Below are 19123 nucleotides of genomic sequence, written 5' to 3' on the forward strand. Positions count from 1 at the left end.
CTCAAAGACTTCAGGCGTATATCCTTCTCACACAGAGACAAAATGTCTGACCAAAACCAAGTGAGGGACATAGTGCAACAATGTATAGCTACTTCCAGCACTATGTACCTGATACCTTCTCTGCACAAGTCTGGTGCACGCTGTGGCAGTGATTAGGGGCTTACTGCATGAAGACTAATTTCAACAGAATTCCCATGCTAGAGAAAAATTGATGAAAGAGAAACTTCCATTCATTCTGGCTGTGCAAGTTGGCATGCCTACCATTCAAATTCCAAGCCCCTTCTTCTCATCTAAAGAGACTTTTTATTTAGTTAGTTGTTTTGTATTGCACAATTTTATTTCCATATTCCGGAATATTTTTTATCAATTGGAAAGTTCTTTTACAAGTGTATTGTGGCAAAAAATGTACGGGGGACGGGGACGGGAGGGGTGGGAGGGGGCAGGGCAGTGTTGTGAAACAGCAGTATATAATTTCATCTGAAAGAGGAAGGAATAGGCATTCTGTCTGGAGAGAATGTCTCCAGTTGCAGTAAATGTAATATCAGGATTGTGATGAGTCCCTGCTCCATGATGTCCCTGGCTAAAGATCTGTCTCTAAACTTGACTGTTACTGAAGTGCTAGATGGTGTAATTTGGGTCTCTCCTTCCCAGATGTTTTCTCTTTGTTTTTAATACATGAAAAAAGCTATAACCCTGAGTTTGGGAACAAGAGAATTTCTGTTGAAGTTACTAATAGGCAGAGAATGAAATAAGAGAAGGCTTCGTTAACTTACTTGGTCAAGCTTAGGCACATTTTGAAACATGGACTCTGCTCATCGGATGATGCCTGTAGGCTAGATAGCAGTACAGAAAGCAACTTGCAAATAAAGCATTGTACTGTGGGTGATTCCCTCTAGTCTTTACCTGCTATCAAGTTATCAGTCACTTGTGGTTCACAAGTTAGAGAGCTTGTAAGGTACAGAAAAGAAAAATGGAGCCAATTTAAAAGAAGACAGGACTCTGCTTCTCCCGTCCTCCTGGCTGAGGGGAAGTTCAGATGTCTTCTTTATTTACTGAATATGACTCACATGGAAAAGTATTTAAGTACATATATAACCTTCAGCATATGGTAAAATCCAGTGTTGTTGAAGAAAGCACTGAAATGTATGCCTAGCTTGAATTATATACTCAGTGTTAAAAACATGCCCTTCATTGAACTTGTACTGTTACAGTTAGCTGTGTGCTTACATGCTTTGCTGAGCTTGGCTCTGTCTGGTGACATGAGGATATGGCAACAGGACAGGGCCATACCTCTGCACTGTTACTGTGCTGATTTCACAGGGATTTAGATAAATGTTTAAGTGCTTTGTTATTGTTGGTGCTTTTCAGAAGTGAAGCTTCATCCCAGTCTGAAGCAATGACATGAAGAGGTCATTTCTGGTCACTTGATATGTCTTAGTTTCTCAGCCTTGCATAAGCAGAGCAGCACCAACACTAGCTGTCTAAACTAGATGTTCACTGGTTATCATGCAATGAGACACCAGGCAGAGGAATTAAACAGAATTCCATGATACTATCAGCCTGACAAGAAAACTGAGATGAAATCCAAAGGAAAAAAAAGTACCTTTTCAGCTGCTAAATAAAGAAGGCAGAAGGGTTAAAAACACAGGGGAAACCATTTATTACCATCACATAGGGAGTACTGTCGTCCTGATTTATGCCAAAAGTTAAAGTTTATTGAGAGAAAAAACCACAACAAATAAAAAGAAGGGGAAAATATCGGGAAGGAGGAAGTAGAAGGGGTTCTGTAGGCAGAATCTAGCATTAGTAATCTTTCTATAGTAAATTTTTAGTATATATATATATATATATATGTTCCCCTTGATTTCCTGTATTTCCCTGGGTTATTGAGATCTCTCTTTCAATGCTAAGAAGCCAAAATGCAACCAAACATAAAAGTAAAATTAAGTAGTCACATAAAAGTAAAATTAAGTAGTCTAGTTTTGTTATCCAAATCCAGTGAAGAAATGGGAAAATGGGAAAGGAATACCAAGGGCCTGTTTCCTGCAAATAGTTTAAGTGCATCCTTTTATGATCTTGAAGTAGCCCTGTTAATGTTAATGAGACATTAACATCATGTAAAGTCAAGGTTCTGTTTCAGGCTTGTCAGCTACATTTTAAGGTCTTTCTAACAATTTGAGAATCTTATGCTTTCAGTGAAGATTAAAGTGTGTGTTATAAGCAGATATCTGTATATTATCACTTCTTTCTTTAATATTTGATCTTTTAGAAGACAGATCCCAGACAGGTCTTGAAAAGGGAAATTTCACAAAGTGTAGATTGTGTAGTAACATCTGAATGAAATGCCAAGCAATCTGATGGGTGAAAATAATGCTGTGAACCTGATAAAATGGTTACTATTTTTTCCCCCCTATCATTAGTTCTAGATGAAAAAAACTGCTCAGATCCTGGTGGCCCACTCAATGGCTACAGAAGAGTAGTAGAAGACACTGGGCTCTTGAATGGACGCTATGCAAAAATTGGCACAGTCATTGCTTTCTTTTGTAACAACTCGTATGTTCTTAGTGGGAATGAACAGAGGACCTGCCAAGACGATGGAGAATGGTCAGGGAAGCAGCCCATCTGCATTAAAGGTAGTTTATGTTCTTTTATTACCGCAACTCACAAAAGTTGCTGTGGTTTTACTGGAATTTGTTTTATATAATTTACACTCACCAATTATTTTTGCTAAGAATAAGCCATCTGACTGACACCTGATACTGAGATTTTTAGTTTGCCAGCTCTACTGGCTGTTAAAGTCAGCTAGAGAAGATGTCAGTGATTCCAGAAGATGTTTCCATCTTTAAACATGGAAAGAAATGTGCCCTAAGACCCCTATTACCCTCGTTCTATGATCAAACCTGCATAAGGTCAAAATCAAAGAAGATCAGGAGGGAATTGAAATAGAAGGAAATAATTGTCTCATCAGAGTTGCTGTCATAGGGCCCAGCTGTCCTCTCACAATCATTTTAAATCAGGGACCAGTCATGAGTGTAAAAGACCAAACCTGTAGATTGCAGCCTTGAAGGTTTGGTTCAGAAAACCACTTGAGGACATGCCTAAACTATCTGTATTCATCAAAACACTGAAACACATCTTTAAATCCTTTGCTATAAAGGGAATTACGCTGTTGACCTGGAGCTACTCTAAGTGTGTCTGAAACCCTGAATGGATGAATGAATTTGGGCTGGGGAACTGCCAAATTCATTTTCCCAAAGCAATTGTTTGACATATATTTTAATGGATTTTTTTTTTAATTGAAGTAATGATAATATAAGGAAATATGTCTGTCCCCTGGGAATTTGCTTTATTCTGTTATTTTAGATGTAAGTACTCTCTTCCTGAAGCACATAATCACCTGTGAAAGCATCTTTATTGATGATAATTTCTGGAGAGCATCTTTATCGATGTTAATTTTGATAGTGACATAAAGGTCATCACAAAGAACTAGATATTGTTAAATTCCACAGAATACAAGTGCTCAGGCATACAGATAAAATCCATCCTGCAAGATTCCTTTTTTCCCACTGTGTGCAGCAGGAAGGAGATCCTGGCTGAATTATTTGAACTGATAAAGCTTGCTTAAAGTAAATAAACTGAATATGCAAAATCAGAAGTCCTGGATCTCCCTTCTTTTATTTTATGCATATTCAGGTAACTCTGAGATGTTCCTTTGAATCAGTCTCCAGCTCCTTCCATGGGTGCACAACCAAACAGACTCTCAGAAGTCTGTAACATCCTGCAGCCCTTCTCTGTATGCTGAGTCCTGGGGATTAGCTGTGTGTGGCTACACAGATTGAAATTAAGTATTTTTTATATAGTTCCATTATTGCAAAAGTTTGCTCAGATTCCAAACCATCAGCTGCAGTAGTGTAAACTGGCATTCAGATACAATGATGGACAAATCTTCATCCATGGCTGAGAGTGCCAGTGCAGAAGATGATCAGTTGCTTCCACCATTGTAAATGGGATAAATCTGGAGATCTGTGTGGAAGCATTTTTCCAAGGCTTTAGGTTTTAGGGCCTATCTTTATTTTAATGCACCTAACTTACTGCCTCTTTTCTTAATCCAGTCCACTATAGCTAGTGAGAGGAAAAAGTAGAAATGTATATGAACCATAACACTTGAGCTGTGAATGTGGAAAAGTACTGTGCAACATTATATTTTTTCTAGCCTGCAGAGAGCCAAAGATCTCTGACCTGGTGAGACAGAAAGTGCTTCCAATGCAGGTTCAGTCAAGGTGAGAATGCAATATCTCAACTACAGTTTAAAGAAAAAATGTGATTGCTTTTCCCCTCCTCTCCTTTCCACCCTGTGTGTTTAGCCTGCCTGAGCAGCCGTTCCTGCGACTCCACTGATAACTGAGCAATGAGAGCTGCTGGAAGAGGAGGTCTGATTAAGCATAGGCTGGCAAGCTGCTGGAGGCATCCAGGAAGAAATGCACAGTTAGATATGTCCAAACTATCAGATGATGCCAGAATTAGGCTTGCAAGCTTGTGATAGGCTATGAGAACAGTTCCTTGGGGCTAATGATATCTTAAAATAAACACGTGCTTTCGTAGTGAAGAAATGAGTAGGGAGAGCACAAGGAGAGAAGGGGGTATAGCAATGTAATCTGCTCACATTAAGTTTCACCATCCAAAGCAACATAGCACAATCGATATAAAGTTGTGTTTGGGGTGGGCATGGGGGAAAGAAGGAAGTAGAATAGGAGGGGAGGAGGGAATGAAAGATCACACCCCGTCTGGGCTTACCCTTCTGCTGATTTCTTGAAATAAACCAAATCTGAATTAGTTATGCTGCAATGTTCAGGTTCATTTTTGTCCAAGTAGTAATTTCTGATTTCAGATTTTTTTTTTTTTTTTGCAGTACATCATTCATTTATTTTTAGATGCAGTGCAAGAGCAGTCCTCGTCTTTTTTCTTAAGAACCACCATACCAGGTCAGAATAAAAGTCCAACTCAAGCCATATCCTGTCTATGGCAATGCCCAGTAGCAGACACCTAGAGAAGACTATAGGATCAGGGCAAGCACGTACATCCCAAATACTCTCCCACTCTCCAGCTCTGTGGTGTGTGATTGTAGAGATGGCCCTGAGAAGCCATCAGGAGACCTTAGTAGCCATCAAGGGATTTTTCTTGCTTAAATTTCTCAATTTACTTTTGAACACACATCTTTTTATGCTAAATATTTCAGATAGCTATATGAAAGTGCATACATGCCTCCACCTCCATAGCAGCATGATGGCATCTCATGTTCATGGACTGTTTTTATCCCTTGAAGCAGACTCTCCATTTCATAGATAAACAGTGAGGCGAAGTGTGGATTATGCAATATTGCAAGGTCACATGTGAGTAAGAAATGGGACCCTAACAGTCTAAGTATGACCACAGCAGCTCTCGCCCTCCTTCCAAAATACAAGAAACTTGCCATTGCTCTTGTTTCTAGTAGCTTTATTTTCCTTGAGTGCTGTTATGTATCGCCTCACAGATTCTATATGATGGAAGCTGTTTGTATTTCTCTGTGATCAAAAATGGAATTACCGTGTGAAAAAAACACTCTTATGGCTTTTCTGGATGCAGTCAGTACCAGAAATCTCAGGGGAAATTAATGTCCTGATGAATTTTTCAGATGTAAATAGTTTTTTCTGTAGATATGTGCTTTTAACCATTAGAACAAGGGACACCTTTTAAGTGATGAAGATTTAAGTATGTCTGTAGTCAAGCTTATGGTCGATATCTAGGCTGGTGCGTATATTTATTTTTTTAATTATGTGCCATGTTTCAGCTAATCAGTACAATTTCTAAATGGAAGCTTAGTGATTATTGCAATTATGAAATCTCTGTGGTGAGGCAATTATCTCAGTTAATTGCTAAATCAAGCAACTTTATCAACATGATTTAATCTGAATTGATTCCTAATACTGCCTATTAAAATCTTCACTAGAGAAAAGATGTGCCTAGCTCCTCTCTAGTGAGAATTAATTACGGCAATGCCAAGTTCCAGTGTAATTTCTTTATTTAAAAACATGGTATTCCAGTCCTTTTGTGAATGTCAAAAACTGTTCCACATTCAGAGGCAACTGGTTGCTATCCAGAAACTGTAAAATGAAAGAGACACAAATAGAAAATTTATAAAAATTAAAAATATGTGGGGGTTTTTTTTGTATATGGGTACATATATATATATGTAAATAAAATAGCTGGGATGTAAATGGGAGTATTGCTACACTATGTTGGAATGATATTTTTGCTTATTCTTTCAGAAGCAAACTTCACGTGCTTTTAAATGATACTTAACACAGCTGGTGATAAAGTTATGGTAATCACTGCTTTTATATTATTATTATTAGCTTGTGTTCTTTGTGACTTGAAACAGGGAAACACCTTTGCATCAACTTTACTCATCTGCATTCAGCAAGCAAAAGCTTGAAATCTATCCGACCAAGAAGTCAGCACTGCCATTTGGGGACCTGCCCCCAGGGTACCAGCATCTGCACACTCAGCTTCAGTATGAGTGCATTTCTCCTTTCTACCGCCGCCTGGGTAGCAGCAGGAGGACTTGTCTGAAGACAGGAAAATGGAGTGGGAGAGCCCCTGTGTGTATTCCAAGTGAGTCTCCAAGGGAAAATAAATGCACCCATTTCTGGGTGGGTGGGGGAACAGGATGTGTATTCATCTTAGATAATTAGAGAGTCCCAGCAGTGCAGGCTGCCTATGCTACCAGCTGGCAGATTGGAGAAATAAAGCTTGGAGGATATATGGCTCTTTTTATCCACCAGTAGAACTTGTGCAGTTGATGGTAAAGGAATCAAGGTTTCATCACTGCAATTTGCCATTAATTTTCCTACTTTTTTATTGAGCAAAAGGTGCAGTGAGTTTCTTTCCCGATTTGAAAATATTTTCCTACTATCACTTCATGTTTTCCTAGAATTATTTACTGCAAATGTGATTTTTCTTTGATGTCTATACTTTGGCACCCAACCGACAAAACCATCAAAACTTAATGATGATTCCAATAGAATGGAGAGCCTGCATTTTAAAGAGGCTCTTCTTCCTTTAATATAACCTGCTGAGGGAGGGTTCATATTGCAAACTGTAAGTCCAGGTAAAATCTTAACCAGAGCTAGTGCACAGAGTAATTCAGGGTAGGAACACCCCAAGATTTGGTACAACCCACTACTGACTTCAGGCAAACCGTGAAAAGTAGATCCTAACTTCAAGAAAATCGTAAATTTCTTGCTTATGGTTTTGCTTTGAGGTGATCTCATGTACTGATAAGTATTGCATTCAATCCTTTTCACTATGGGCATGCACACACTACATCCCAGGGGAAAAAAAAAAATGTCCTAAGAGAGAGACTAAAAAATGTGACCACATGATGTAACTTTTTCAACTGAAGGAAACCTTTCCTAATACAGGAGATTTCACCCCGGGTCTAAGCCTAGGTAATATATTCCTACAACAAGGCAGTGCTTTTTCTTTTTCCTAGGATAGCTGTTGATTTAGATGCATTTGCTTCAAGGTTCTTGTTGCAAGACAAGTCTATTCTCATAGGCATGGACTCGTCTGTGCAAAGGTCAGTTCTAGAAGACCCCACAATTACTCTGTGACTTCCTGGGGCAAGTTTTAGTGCACTTCTGTCTTTATGGCGTTTTACTATAAGCAAGAATCTGGGGTGTTCTTTCCATTTCTTTATGCCGTTATCTCATTGTAGTGCAGCTTGATAAGGTTGTCATGAAAATTCACCAGCTCAGGTGCTAAATCCACATTCCTACTTCACCCAGTAATGCAGATAATAATGGAAAAATTGAAAAAAAATATTTTTTTTAAAGCTGTATAAAATCCTCTTATAATTTTGCAGGTTGGAGACAGGTTAATTAGAAAGCTGTCAGTCATGCTAACCATTGCATTTTAGGATTTTAGCACATTCTAAGCAGGAATCAAGAGTGATATTCAGATTTTTTGGTGGGGAAAAGATGCTACTCATTCTTGTTTTCTCAGTCTGTGGAAAAGCAGAAAACATCACCCTTCAGAAGACAGTGACCTCTACCAGGTGGCCTTGGCAAGCAGCAATCTATCGGACGGCCAACAGGGTGAAGGAGAACAGCCTCCGAAAAGGGGCCTGGATCCTTATCTGCAGCGGGGCCCTGGTGAACGAGCGCACTGTGGTGGTGGCAGCTCACTGCGTCACTGATCTGGGCAAGACCATTGTGCTCAAGACAGCAGAGCTCAAGGTGGTTCTGGGGAAATTCTACAGAGATGATGACAGGGATGAAAAGACCATCCAGAACCTGCGGGTGAGTAAGTCTGCTGGGAGCAGAAAATGATGAGTACAGACAGATGCTGATCACTTCCATCTTGTATGGGGAGAAAAAGGTTATCCTGTGACCAATATATTGTTTTACACACTGCTCTTTCAAATGCATATCTAAAGATATCAAATGCATATCTGACTGAACTTTCATGGCACAAGGAGGGCACTTGCTATAGTTCATTAAATTCCCCTGACACTGTCCAACTGATATCTTCACCCCTGACACATATCGCTAAGAAAATAGTTCAGGTTCCATGGGCTATAATGTCTTGAGTGATATTTCCAGAAAAAAGTAGAGGAGATGCCAGCTACTGTCAAAAGTGATTAGCATAATTTACAAGGGAAACACTTGTGCTTTAGATCCTGGTTTGACGACATGAGCACATTTCACATCTCAGCCCCAAGGCTGTATAGCTCTAAACTCAAAAGAAGTTTATGTCTGACTCAAAAATAGCGCCTCAAGCTGACCAGAGTGGTTTGTTTTTCTCAAGTTGGACTGGAAAGGTTGAAGTCAAAATGAGGAGAAATACATCAATTTTGGCTCTGTGTGTGTCTCCTCTTGGAGAGTGTGTGTGTGTGTGTGTGTGTGTGTGTGTGTGTGTGTGGTTGTGAGTTAATGGATTTTATCTAAGAAATCATAGTTAATTTGATCACACACCTCACGTTACCCCCCTTTTTAGTTTCTCTAATTCCAGCTTTTTCAGACTTTTCCTGTAAGGAAATATCTTTTACAGTATTTCCTTATAGGAATCCTATACAGTCTTGTAGCGTTTCATCAAAGTGACCAGCATTAAAAGTTTGTCCCCAACATTATGTAATGTATTGCTAGTATTCTTTTTTGGTGGGAAGATGGTTGAATTTCAACAAGAAGACAACATTTTAATTCAAAGCTCCCCCACCCCGCTTCACATGCTACAGGCTGAAGTTGACATGGCAGGTGAAATCTTGTCAGTAAACAGTGGAAAAATTTGATCTGCACTCGAACTCCCCATTCTGCTGAAAATATTCTTGACTGCTTTTTATTAGGGAGAGTTTCATGCAATAAAAATTGCCCTGAAATCCAAGCCAAAAAACCTTAGAAGATGCTTGATCTCTTTGTATGTTTCTCCTTTGAGTGAGCACTATGGTGAAAGAACATTTTGGGAGTGGGGGTAGAGGAGAAGTATGTGGAATAAATATGTATTATAGTAGCACGGAAAGAGTTCTGCTGGCTTGCCATTGCTGTAACTCTACAATTCTTCCTGCTCTGTTTCCTCCCCAGATTTCTGCCATCATAGTGCATCCCAATTATGATCCTATATTACTTGATTCTGACATAGCTATCATAAAACTCTTGGACAAAGCCAGAATCAGCAGCCGTGTTCAACCCATTTGCTTGTCATCTTCTCATGACTTGACTTCATCCACAGAGGATTTAAAAATAGTGGTTACTGGCTGGAAGGTATTGGCTGACATTAAAGATCCCGGATACAAGAATGACACAATCCGCATGGGAACTGTTCGGATGGTGGATTCACTGTTGTGTGAGCAACAGTATGAAGATAATGGGATACAAATCAGCATCACTGATAGCATGTTCTGTGCCAAACAGGACCACGCAGACTTTTCTAATATCTGCCCTGCTGAAACTGGTGGGATTGCAGCCATAACTTTGCCAGGAAAAGCATCTCCTGAGCTAAGATGGCACCTGATGGGATTAGTGAGCTGGGGTTATGACAAAACTTGCAGCCTAGAACTCTACAGTGGCTACACCAAAGCTCTTCCCTTCAAAGACTGGATTGAGAAGAACCTGAAATAAAAAGCTGTGTCTGGAAATGGCATTTTATAACTATCATAATATCTCTCTCGGTCTCTGCTGCTTTAGGCTTCTCATCCCAGTGATGAGCCACATCTTGGATAAGGTTAAGGCAGACAGCAGACAGCCTGGCAATTTGTCCTGAGATCAGATGCTCCATCAGGCTACTTTTACTTAACCCTTGACAGACGGTCTTAGTGCATGAGAGGTTTTGCCATATTACACCTGCCTCCCCTGGTGGGAGGATGATGCTCTGGTCCTGAGTCTGACATACAGGAACAGGACAGAAAATTCTGACTGAAATTACTGTGTAGTGTGGAGTCCCCTAGAGAAACTGATGGCAAGCCTCTCCCAAAGATCTGAGCAGATTAGGAGGCTGGAAAGAGTAGTGTGTATTCATTATGATGGATGAGCTTGTTACAGTTTGGGCTGTCTGTATTGCCATAGTACCATGTAATCTTTTTCCCTCCCAAGTACTTTACACATTTAAATAAACTATGGTTTGTTTTTTTAACCTACATATCCAAGTCTGACATTATTTAGATGCCTTGTTGCTTTACCGGTGTCAAACTGTAGTGACTCTCTACTGCCCTTGTCTGTTTGCATGTGATTCTCACTTGGGACTCTTCAGGCACACTGAAAGGCAGAATTAGCACAAAATTCAATTACTAAATAAATAACCAATGTTGTGATTGTTGTACATGAACCACTGCAATGAAATGTACAGGAGAGTTATCTCCCACCTCATATTCTGAAGATGAAAACCTGAAATATGCTTTTAGAAAGACTTTTCCATGTGGATTATTTCAAAGACCTATGAAAACCTTAGGAAAACTTCTGTTTCCAACAGTTCACATACTTTTGTGGCAAGACAACTCCTCTATAGCTCTTCAGGGTGAAGAATAATGTCCAGGTCTCAAATTTAGCAGAGGTTTTTCTTGATTGGACTGACATCAAAGTGTTAAGATTCTCCCATTGTTAATGTTGTCCAGTGGAGAGACTTTGGTGTCCTCATAGTCCTTAATCACTGTTCTTTCACTAAATCATTCTCTGTTCAGTTGTGGCTAAAGACTAGAGATGAGCCCTGGAAAAAGTTGGGGAGCAGGGACAGGGGAGTGTCTTCCATCAGTAATGACTCCTGGATAAGCCATCTATGACACCCTGGAATTTTTAGAACCTCTAAGTTATCGCAGTGCCCGAACCAGCTCACAGAAATATTTAGATGTGAAGGCTGGGGATCTGATGAAAGGATTTAGTACTCTCACCAAGAAGGACTCAGATCCTGTAGTTGTGTTCTACCTAGCCTATTGCATGGCTATGACAAATGTAAGCTTAGAAGTCTGATTTCAGCTCTGGTGATTCTCTGGTGTTGTGAAACCTTATTAAGAGTTTCTTAGCATTCAGTAGTTTCCACCTACTTTTGAATCTGAAAATTGCTGCTAAAAGTGCACTTAGTATTGGAGGTCATTCCATGTAATTTATTTTTTGCTTTCCTGGCCAGAAAGACTTAATGTGTTATGATTTTTGCACTTTTCTTATTTTCACTGGCAATAGGACCAGGGGGTGCTGCTTGAATAAAAAAGTTTAAGGGCTACAGCCAAAGTGTATTGCTTCTCTTTATGTTGTTTGCATGTCTCCTCCTGCCAGGTGATTATGCTTGGCTAACAAACTGCATGGCAACAACAGCAGCAAAAATTCTGATTTAAATGTGAAAAATAAGATGGGTTTCGTTCCTCTGCTGGGAGGAACACATGCCAGTGAATGTGCGGTACTCCCCCGCTGAGAGAAAGGGGTTAGAGGCAATTAGGTGACAGTTTTGAAGAAGGGCAAACTTGCAGAAAGTCAACATGTGTTTCTTCCTAACACTATTGGTATAGAATTAAATAAGAAAGGAATAGGATTGTTTATTGGAACCTGGCTTGCCCAGTCAGAACTCTTCCACGATTACATTAAATGAGAGTCTCTACACTCTAATGGTAAGAGAAATTATCTTCTAAAACAGAAATCATAAAGGTCTGTGAGCTGATTCTTTTCTCAGTTATGACATCATAACTGCATTGCTCTCTACAGCATTGTTGTTCTCTGCTGCCACAACTGAGAGAGAAGAAGAGGTCCTAAATGTTTTTTTCTCCCTCTAGTATTTGTCCAGTAGAGAACTAGGCAGTCCACGCAGATTTGCAGAAGTCTGCGTTAATTCCAGCTTTAGCCCTCACTCTTCTACTTTTACTAAATATCAGCCATGTCTAGCATTTACTGATCCTCTAACTCCTCTTCGCGTTGAATCCCATCCCCATTTGGCTTCAAACTGCTCACAGATCTGGCAACAAACAGCTGAAAATTTCTGGGCTTGGGCAGCAACAACATAGCTGTTCACTGGCAGTGTATCACACAAAAGTATATTCTTGAAGAGAAACTTGAAGGAACTCAGGGAATGAAAATCACAGGAGGAGGTTGCTACAGCTGTGCATGCACAGCAGAATTCAACCCCCCTTCTTTTTACAGTCATGATACTCTTCAAAGAAAACAGAAGCAAGAAAACGGCCAGGCTTCTCTCAACCCCAGGATTCAGATTTTAACATAGTCCTTTATAGAAAGAGGAATTAGCTGTAGCATTTGCTCTTACTTCTGGACCTCAGTGATGTTTGAATCCTAGATTCAGATCTGGCTTATTTCTAAATGCAAACATAATGTTTTATTTCTAGTATTACATGACACTTGGATTCACATGGGCAGGTGGGCAGTCACATCAACATACCCAAGCACCTGTACCATGACTAGTATTTGTAGGAATTACAAATCAGCTTGTCCATCCTGTCTGGCAGGCTGACCTACAGTAGTTCCACACTTACAGCCTGAGAAGAACAGGGGTTAACATCTAACACCAATAAGGAGGAAAAATGGAGGATGAACGTTTCAAAAAAACCAACCTGTGAGCTGGAATCACTAATTCCTTTGATAGCTAGGATCTATTTTTAAGATGAATAACTATTTCAAACATCTCTTTCTAAACAGGTGAGGATCTATGCCATCTGTTGGAGAAAGGGTGTGAAATAGCACAACATCTTCCCTCCAAGGAAAAGAGCTGTGCATTTTGGAAAAGCGTAAAGGTATTGCTATAAAAAAAAAAAAAAAAAGAGCAAGACAGTCTTTGCATCCTTACTTACTCCGATGGATTTATACTTCTCCCTTTGTGTGTTTTTGGAGCTGGGGGTGCATTAAATTACTTCCAAAAGCCAGGGTGCTTAGCTGAAAAACAGCACTGTAAGGAAATGGACATCCTGAAGTACACACTCTTCTCAGGCACACCTTCAGTGACTCTAATGAAATTGCCCTGGCAGCTTGTTTCGCTCAAAAACCTAGGTCCCTGGTTTACAAGAAAAAAATGCGTAATCAATTGGGACTAGGGAATGCATACTAAGCTGCATGCTGCCATTTCTAAGCACAGCTACTGGAATCAGCTCAGTTGCAGGAAAGACATCGTGGAGGAGCGAAGGCAGCAGGCAAGGTCAGGCGTCCTTGGCTCGGCTGTGCATCCCCTGCAGCCTCGCAGCTCCTTGTCCTGGCAGGGAGTTTCCCGCATGGCTGCTGGCTTCCTTTGCTGCTTCCTTGGTGCAGAGGGAACAGGCTGCGGCAGAAACGCTTGTTCCCTGTGAAATGGGATATTGGGCGGTCAGACCTGGATGGAAAGGCAGCACCGAGGTAGGCAGGCAGAGCTTTGGCTGGGGGAAATGGACGCGAAGGTACGCAACAGGGTCTCGACACGGCATGGGCACGCCGTGCCCCGGCACCATGGTGCGTCAGAACCTTGTGCCCGCGGGCTGCAGCCTGCGGGCCGGGCAGCGGGCTGCCAGGCCTGCCTGTGGCTGGTAGCAGCATCTGGAAGCTTCCAGCATAAAGCGTGCTGGGCCTCCCAAGAGCCACGCGGTGAGGCGGAGGCGTCGCACCGGGGCACCCCCGCGCGCTGCCCCGCCCCCCCGCTCCGGCCAGGGGCCGCCAGCCCTGCGCTCCCGCCGGCTCCTGCCCCAGCGAGCGGGACGCGTCCGGCACCAGCGGCCGCCGGCAGCACCGCCCCGCGGCCACGCCGGCAGGAGGCCCCGCCCGCACCTCGGCCTCGCCGGCCCCCGGGCCGTGGCGCCCCCGGCGGGGCGGGGCGGGGCGGGGCTGCGGGGCGCGGCGGCGGCGGGCAGGTAGGGAGGGACGCGGCGCGGGGCACGGCGCGGTGCGGGCTGGGCGCGGTCGCGGGCGGCGCGAGCGGGCAGAGGGCCCCTCTTCCCGGGGCCGCGGCGGCGCGGGGCTGGGCCGGGCCCGGCACGCCCGAGCTCTGCCCCGCGGCCGGGCTGAGCCGGCGGGGACGCCGCCGCCGCCGGGCCTCGGCCCCCCGGCCGGGGTCCCGCCGCGCCGGCAGGTGGGGCCTCTGCCGCGGCACCGTCCCCTCCTCCCCGGCAGGGGGCAGCACCACCTCGCGTGGCCGCCGGGCCGTGGCCCCGTGCGCCCGGTGCCTCCGCGCCGTGCCCCGCTCGTCCCCGAGCACGGGCGGGCCGGCCGGCCGCCCCACGGCCTCTCGGTCCTCCCGCGGCCTGACAGCGGGGCCTGGGCCGCTCCGGCGAGACGGGGCGGCTCCCGCGGCGGGCTGAACGGGCCGGGGCCGGCGAGCGGCGGCCGCGCCGTGCCGCGCCGCCTGGGGAGCCTGCTGCCGCCGCGGCGTGGCGGGGCAGGTGCCTCGGTCGCGGGGGCGCGGCCCGGCAGGCGGGGAGGCAGCGGCGGGCCCCTGGGCCGGGCGGGCTGTGGGACCCCCTCCCGCTGGCCCGCACGCCGGGGAACACGAGGGGCATGCGGCGGCAGTCGGGCGCCCACCGTGTGTGTGTGTGTGTGGCGGGGGGGTCGCTCCCTCCCGTCGCTCCCGGCCGGCTCCCCAGAGTCCCGGCGAGCCCTCTCGGTGCGGAGGGCCGGGCCTGCCCCGGGGAGGCGGTGGCGGCCCGCGGCGAGCGGGGCAGGTCGCGGTCGGCGGCGCCCGGCCCTCCCCCTGCGAGGGGCTCGCTGCCCCTCTGCCCCCACCCCCCACCCCGCTTCTGTCAAGGAGCGGTTGGGGGGATTTATAGGAGTAACAACGGCTCGTGATGTCAGCCCGTGCCTAAAATAGAGAGGGATTGACTGCAAATCCACGGCTCGAGGGCTAAAACCTTCCAATCCAGCCTCAGCCAGCACCGCGCCGATGTGAAGTCACCCCCACCTCCCGCACACGCACACACACACACACGCACACGCACCCCACGGCGAGGGGAGGGCGCCGGCCATCGCAGCCCGGGTGCCAGCGCCTCCGCGCCCCGCCGGCCACTGCTGGACGGCCGGGGGCAGCAGCGCCCGTCCCCGGGCACGGGGAGCCCTCGCTGGGCGGCGGCGGGAGGGAGAGCGGCGGAGCCGAGCCGCCGGATCCGCGCCCTGCGGAGCGCCGGGATTACACGGAACTGCGCGCTCCTTCCGAGACGCGGGCGAGGGTTATCCCAAAGAGCCAGCCTCCTTCGCGCACTACTGTCCAAAATAATCCCTTGGACTCTTGAGAAGACAGGGGGGCTTTCGGGACCATGGCATCGACCGAAGGGTGAGGGGACCGTCGCTTGGGAGGGAGGAACGGGAGGATGAGGGCGGGGGGGTCCGGCATTGTGCTTTTGGTAACAGTTTCCTGTCATCTGCTTCATTGTTAATCCTTGCCCCTCGCCATTCCCTAACGGAATAATTAGGGAGCAAGAGGAAACGAGAAGCAGATGAGCCCCATTTAGGAGAGGGAGAGGGAAAAAAGAATTTCAAATATGAGCCACTGGAAAGGTTTTGGTTTTCCTCCCATCACTTCTTTATTTAACCCCTGGAGGGCAGATGAAGCTTAAACCACCTGCCTGAAAGAAGAGTCCAAGTGAATGGTTAACTCAGAGGTGGAGGGGGGAGCTGCCTCCTAATATAATAATAATAATGATAATAATAATCATCATCATCAATAGTTCAAAAAGAATCGAGGAGCTGTCCGTGTCCCATTCCCCCCCCCCCCCCCCCCCCTTAAAGAGGCAACAAACAAATCTAACTTCTTGAGGAGTTTTGCAATTTTGCAGTTTTGTGCCAAATCCGTTACAGTGCTAGCAAGAGAAATGCTGGGAAGGGCAAAGGGTTATACAAGAGGTTTTAAAGAAAAGCAAACACACTTCAGCCCTGGTAGCGTTACTTGGAAGGAAACCTTTCTCCCTACCCATGACAGGATTGCAAGGATCAGCCGCTTTGCTGCTCTGATGGGGCTGGGGGCTTGTTCACTTTACAGAGTAACTGGTAGTAAGAAAGAAAAGAAAACATTTATTTGATCTCTGGTTGCCCTCTTATAATACTATCTAGTATTAGACTGCATCTGGTGTGAGCCTCCCCTTTATCCCTGGATGTTGTCAGGTTGTATCAGCATGATCTGCTCTGGATAGGACTGTCTGAGGACAGAGTGCAAAAGGAAGCTCTGTTTATATTGCTTTTGTGTCTCTCAGGCTGAAAGACTTGCTGAGCTGATTTAAATAACTGGACACATGTCTGGGAGGGTGTGCACGCAAGTGTCCCGTTACCTGGACAAAGGAGGGAACTGGCTCTCTGCAGAGTGGCCTCTGAGCAGTTGGCTTGAGAGGTGTGGAAGGTTAGAAAGTATTAGCTTTGGTTGTATTAGAGAAAGGACTGTCCCCCAGATCTGACAGAGGGCAAATCTGTGGGGCTCTTCTGGCTCTTCACGGGACTGTGACAAAGGTAACTAACTTACTGTTTGCTACTGCCTTGCCTTTGTGGGGAATTTCTGCTCTAAATTTGTGCATTCCTGTTTTGGTAGCAGCCCAGCAGTTTATTCTGCCCTGTAGCATTTCCTCTGATGATGAAGTCACTTAACTAGATATTGTCAAAAAATAATTGGAGCCACGAGGAAGGAGCTCAGAGATGAAGGAACCAGCCTCTCTCTTCTCTGTCCCTTCTGTATTCCTTGGACTACTCAAACTCCAAGTGCTCCGGTCACTTGTTATTTTCATTCCCACATAAGGTGGCTGTAGATGTCTATGCCTGTTTCAGACCGGTGGGGGAATGTGAGATCTGTTGTGCAGGGGTTTAATAAGAGGAGGTGTGATGAGAGGTGGCTGTGTCAGAGGGATTTTCAACTTTGGATGTAAGGAGGTTTTATATGTGTGTAGAAGGAGAGGTGCTTTTAAAAGAAGTTGGCTGAACAGTGGGCTAAAAACAATCAGAGTGCCAGAAACAGAAAGGCTTCAATAGATGCATGCTTTTGCTTTCCTTACTGGACAGGGTGACAAAATAAACAAAACTTTAGGCTTTGCTTTCAAACTTTTTAGGAAACTTACCTAGACTAAGACAAGCTGAAACCGTTTATTTGATATGATTCAACTAGTGCTTGTCAGTAGCTGAAGGAGGTGTGGAAAACAAGTTGAGTGGGAAGCGTTTCACTTGTCAATCCCTTTTTTACCAGTGAGAACCTCTTCCAAAACAAAATTGTCATCTTCCCCTCCCCTCAAGTAAAAAGCTGAGGATGGAGATAAGCTTTATATTCTGGCCTAAAGGTCAGCAAACTCAAGCACCATGAGGATCATCAGGAAGTGAATACCACCAGACCTTGTTCAAGGCAGGCTTTCCATCAGCACTGGCACAGTGGGAAAAAGGTAGCAGAAGGTCCCTGTTGCCGCAAGCAGAGCAGTGTTATCTCAGACAGACACAAATACACAGAGAAAGACCTGCTGGAAGTGGGGACAAACTGTGTGCACTCCAGGTTTATGCCTGGTGGCTCTTGGAATGTTCAGATAGATAACGTTAGTCAAGATCTGAAGTATATAAAGGCTTTATTTTGTTGTGATAGAGCTACTCCAACCACAGCCATTTTTGCAGCGTGTTATTTCTCCTCTAACAGGGGAGCTTATATAAAATCCCCAAAGTGGAGATGTCAGGGGTGTGACAGGATGCAACAAAAGGTGGAAAACAAAAGGCGGACAACAGAAGGCCTTGATATACACACTGAGGAAGGCAAATCTGTGTTCCGTGTTATGTTAAGAAGCAGTGATCACTTAGAGCCAGGATTTGAAAGATTTCCTTGTTTGCACCTATTTTTTCTTTCAGTGTCTTACTTGGTTAACCCATGTATCGAAATTTGCTGCCCAAATCTTTCTGTTCCAAGAGGATGGCGGACAATGAGAAACCTCAGTCAGTTGATAATGAGAAAGGAAATGTTCCCCAGCATGGCAAAAATCAAACCTACGTGTCCTCTGGGTCTACCTCTCGGTAGTTCCAGCTAGTGGGGCTTTGGCTTACTGTTGAATACACTGTCTGTATCTTGACTGTTAAGTCTGCCTTTCACAAAATCCCCTGATACAGATCTCATTACCGAGATGGATTTTTGATGTTTAGCTGGTGCTGAAAACAGAAAATAGGAAGTTCCAGGAGGAATGGCTAGAATCAAGTACTGATACTGTTCAGGATGGCTTGTTTTTATGTTCTCTGTTTAAACATCCTCTGCTGGCTGTGACTGCAGACAGGGTGCTGCAGGGAGAAGTGGCCTTCTGATCTATGCTGACATCACCTTTCATGAATCTTCAGCGTGGTTCAGATATCCAGCAGCATTAGTTCATAGATTGTGGTGTCTGGCATAGGGCTCAGTATGTGGTAGGTTGAACCTATGGAGACTTACTGTAGCAGAGCATTTAAGAATTTCCTTTGGTCTTACAGGGTCTGAGAGGACCTAATGGTTAAATGAGATTGAGTCTGATCCGATTGATGCCCATGCTTGTCTTCAGACCTTTGAGCGAAGTCCTGAACACCTTGCTTCAAATGGCTTTGTTTTGGCTCTCGTCTCTCTCTTTAGTGTTACTGTTTCAAAAGGAAAGAATGCAATACCTTTGCTACTTCTTTTTTAGAAAAACCCACATATGCGTAACCTAGAGATAGACTTTAGATGTTAAATC

General features: G+C 44.7%; 2 protein-coding genes across 3 annotated transcripts in view; both read left to right on the forward strand.

Annotated features, from left to right (window-relative positions):
- The window catches only part of PAMR1 (peptidase domain containing associated with muscle regeneration 1), a 59462-nt gene extending 48791 nt beyond the window's left edge, over positions 1 to 10671 (forward strand). For both annotated transcript variants that reach the window (XM_037395587.1, XM_037395589.1), the window contains 5 exons: positions 2421 to 2633; positions 4214 to 4280; positions 6419 to 6651; positions 8044 to 8339; positions 9618 to 10671. In XM_037395587.1, the coding sequence (XP_037251484.1) occupies positions 2421 to 2633; positions 4214 to 4280; positions 6419 to 6651; positions 8044 to 8339; positions 9618 to 10154 (1346 nt within the window). In that variant the 3' untranslated portion in view covers positions 10155 to 10671. The remainder of the gene's footprint in view (positions 1 to 2420; positions 2634 to 4213; positions 4281 to 6418; positions 6652 to 8043; positions 8340 to 9617) is intronic.
- A 4465-nt stretch (positions 10672 to 15136) lies between these two features.
- Positions 15137 to 19123, forward strand: part of SLC1A2 (solute carrier family 1 member 2) — a 98509-nt gene continuing 94522 nt past the window's right edge. Inside the window, exon 1 of the mRNA XM_037395404.1 lies at positions 15137 to 15750. Coding sequence (XP_037251301.1) covers positions 15734 to 15750 — 17 coding nt within the window. The 5' untranslated portion in view covers positions 15137 to 15733. The remainder of the gene's footprint in view (positions 15751 to 19123) is intronic.

Source organism: Falco rusticolus, chromosome 7 (genome assembly GCF_015220075.1).
Source record: "Falco rusticolus isolate bFalRus1 chromosome 7, bFalRus1.pri, whole genome shotgun sequence".
NCBI lineage: Eukaryota > Metazoa > Chordata > Aves > Falconiformes > Falconidae > Falco > Falco rusticolus.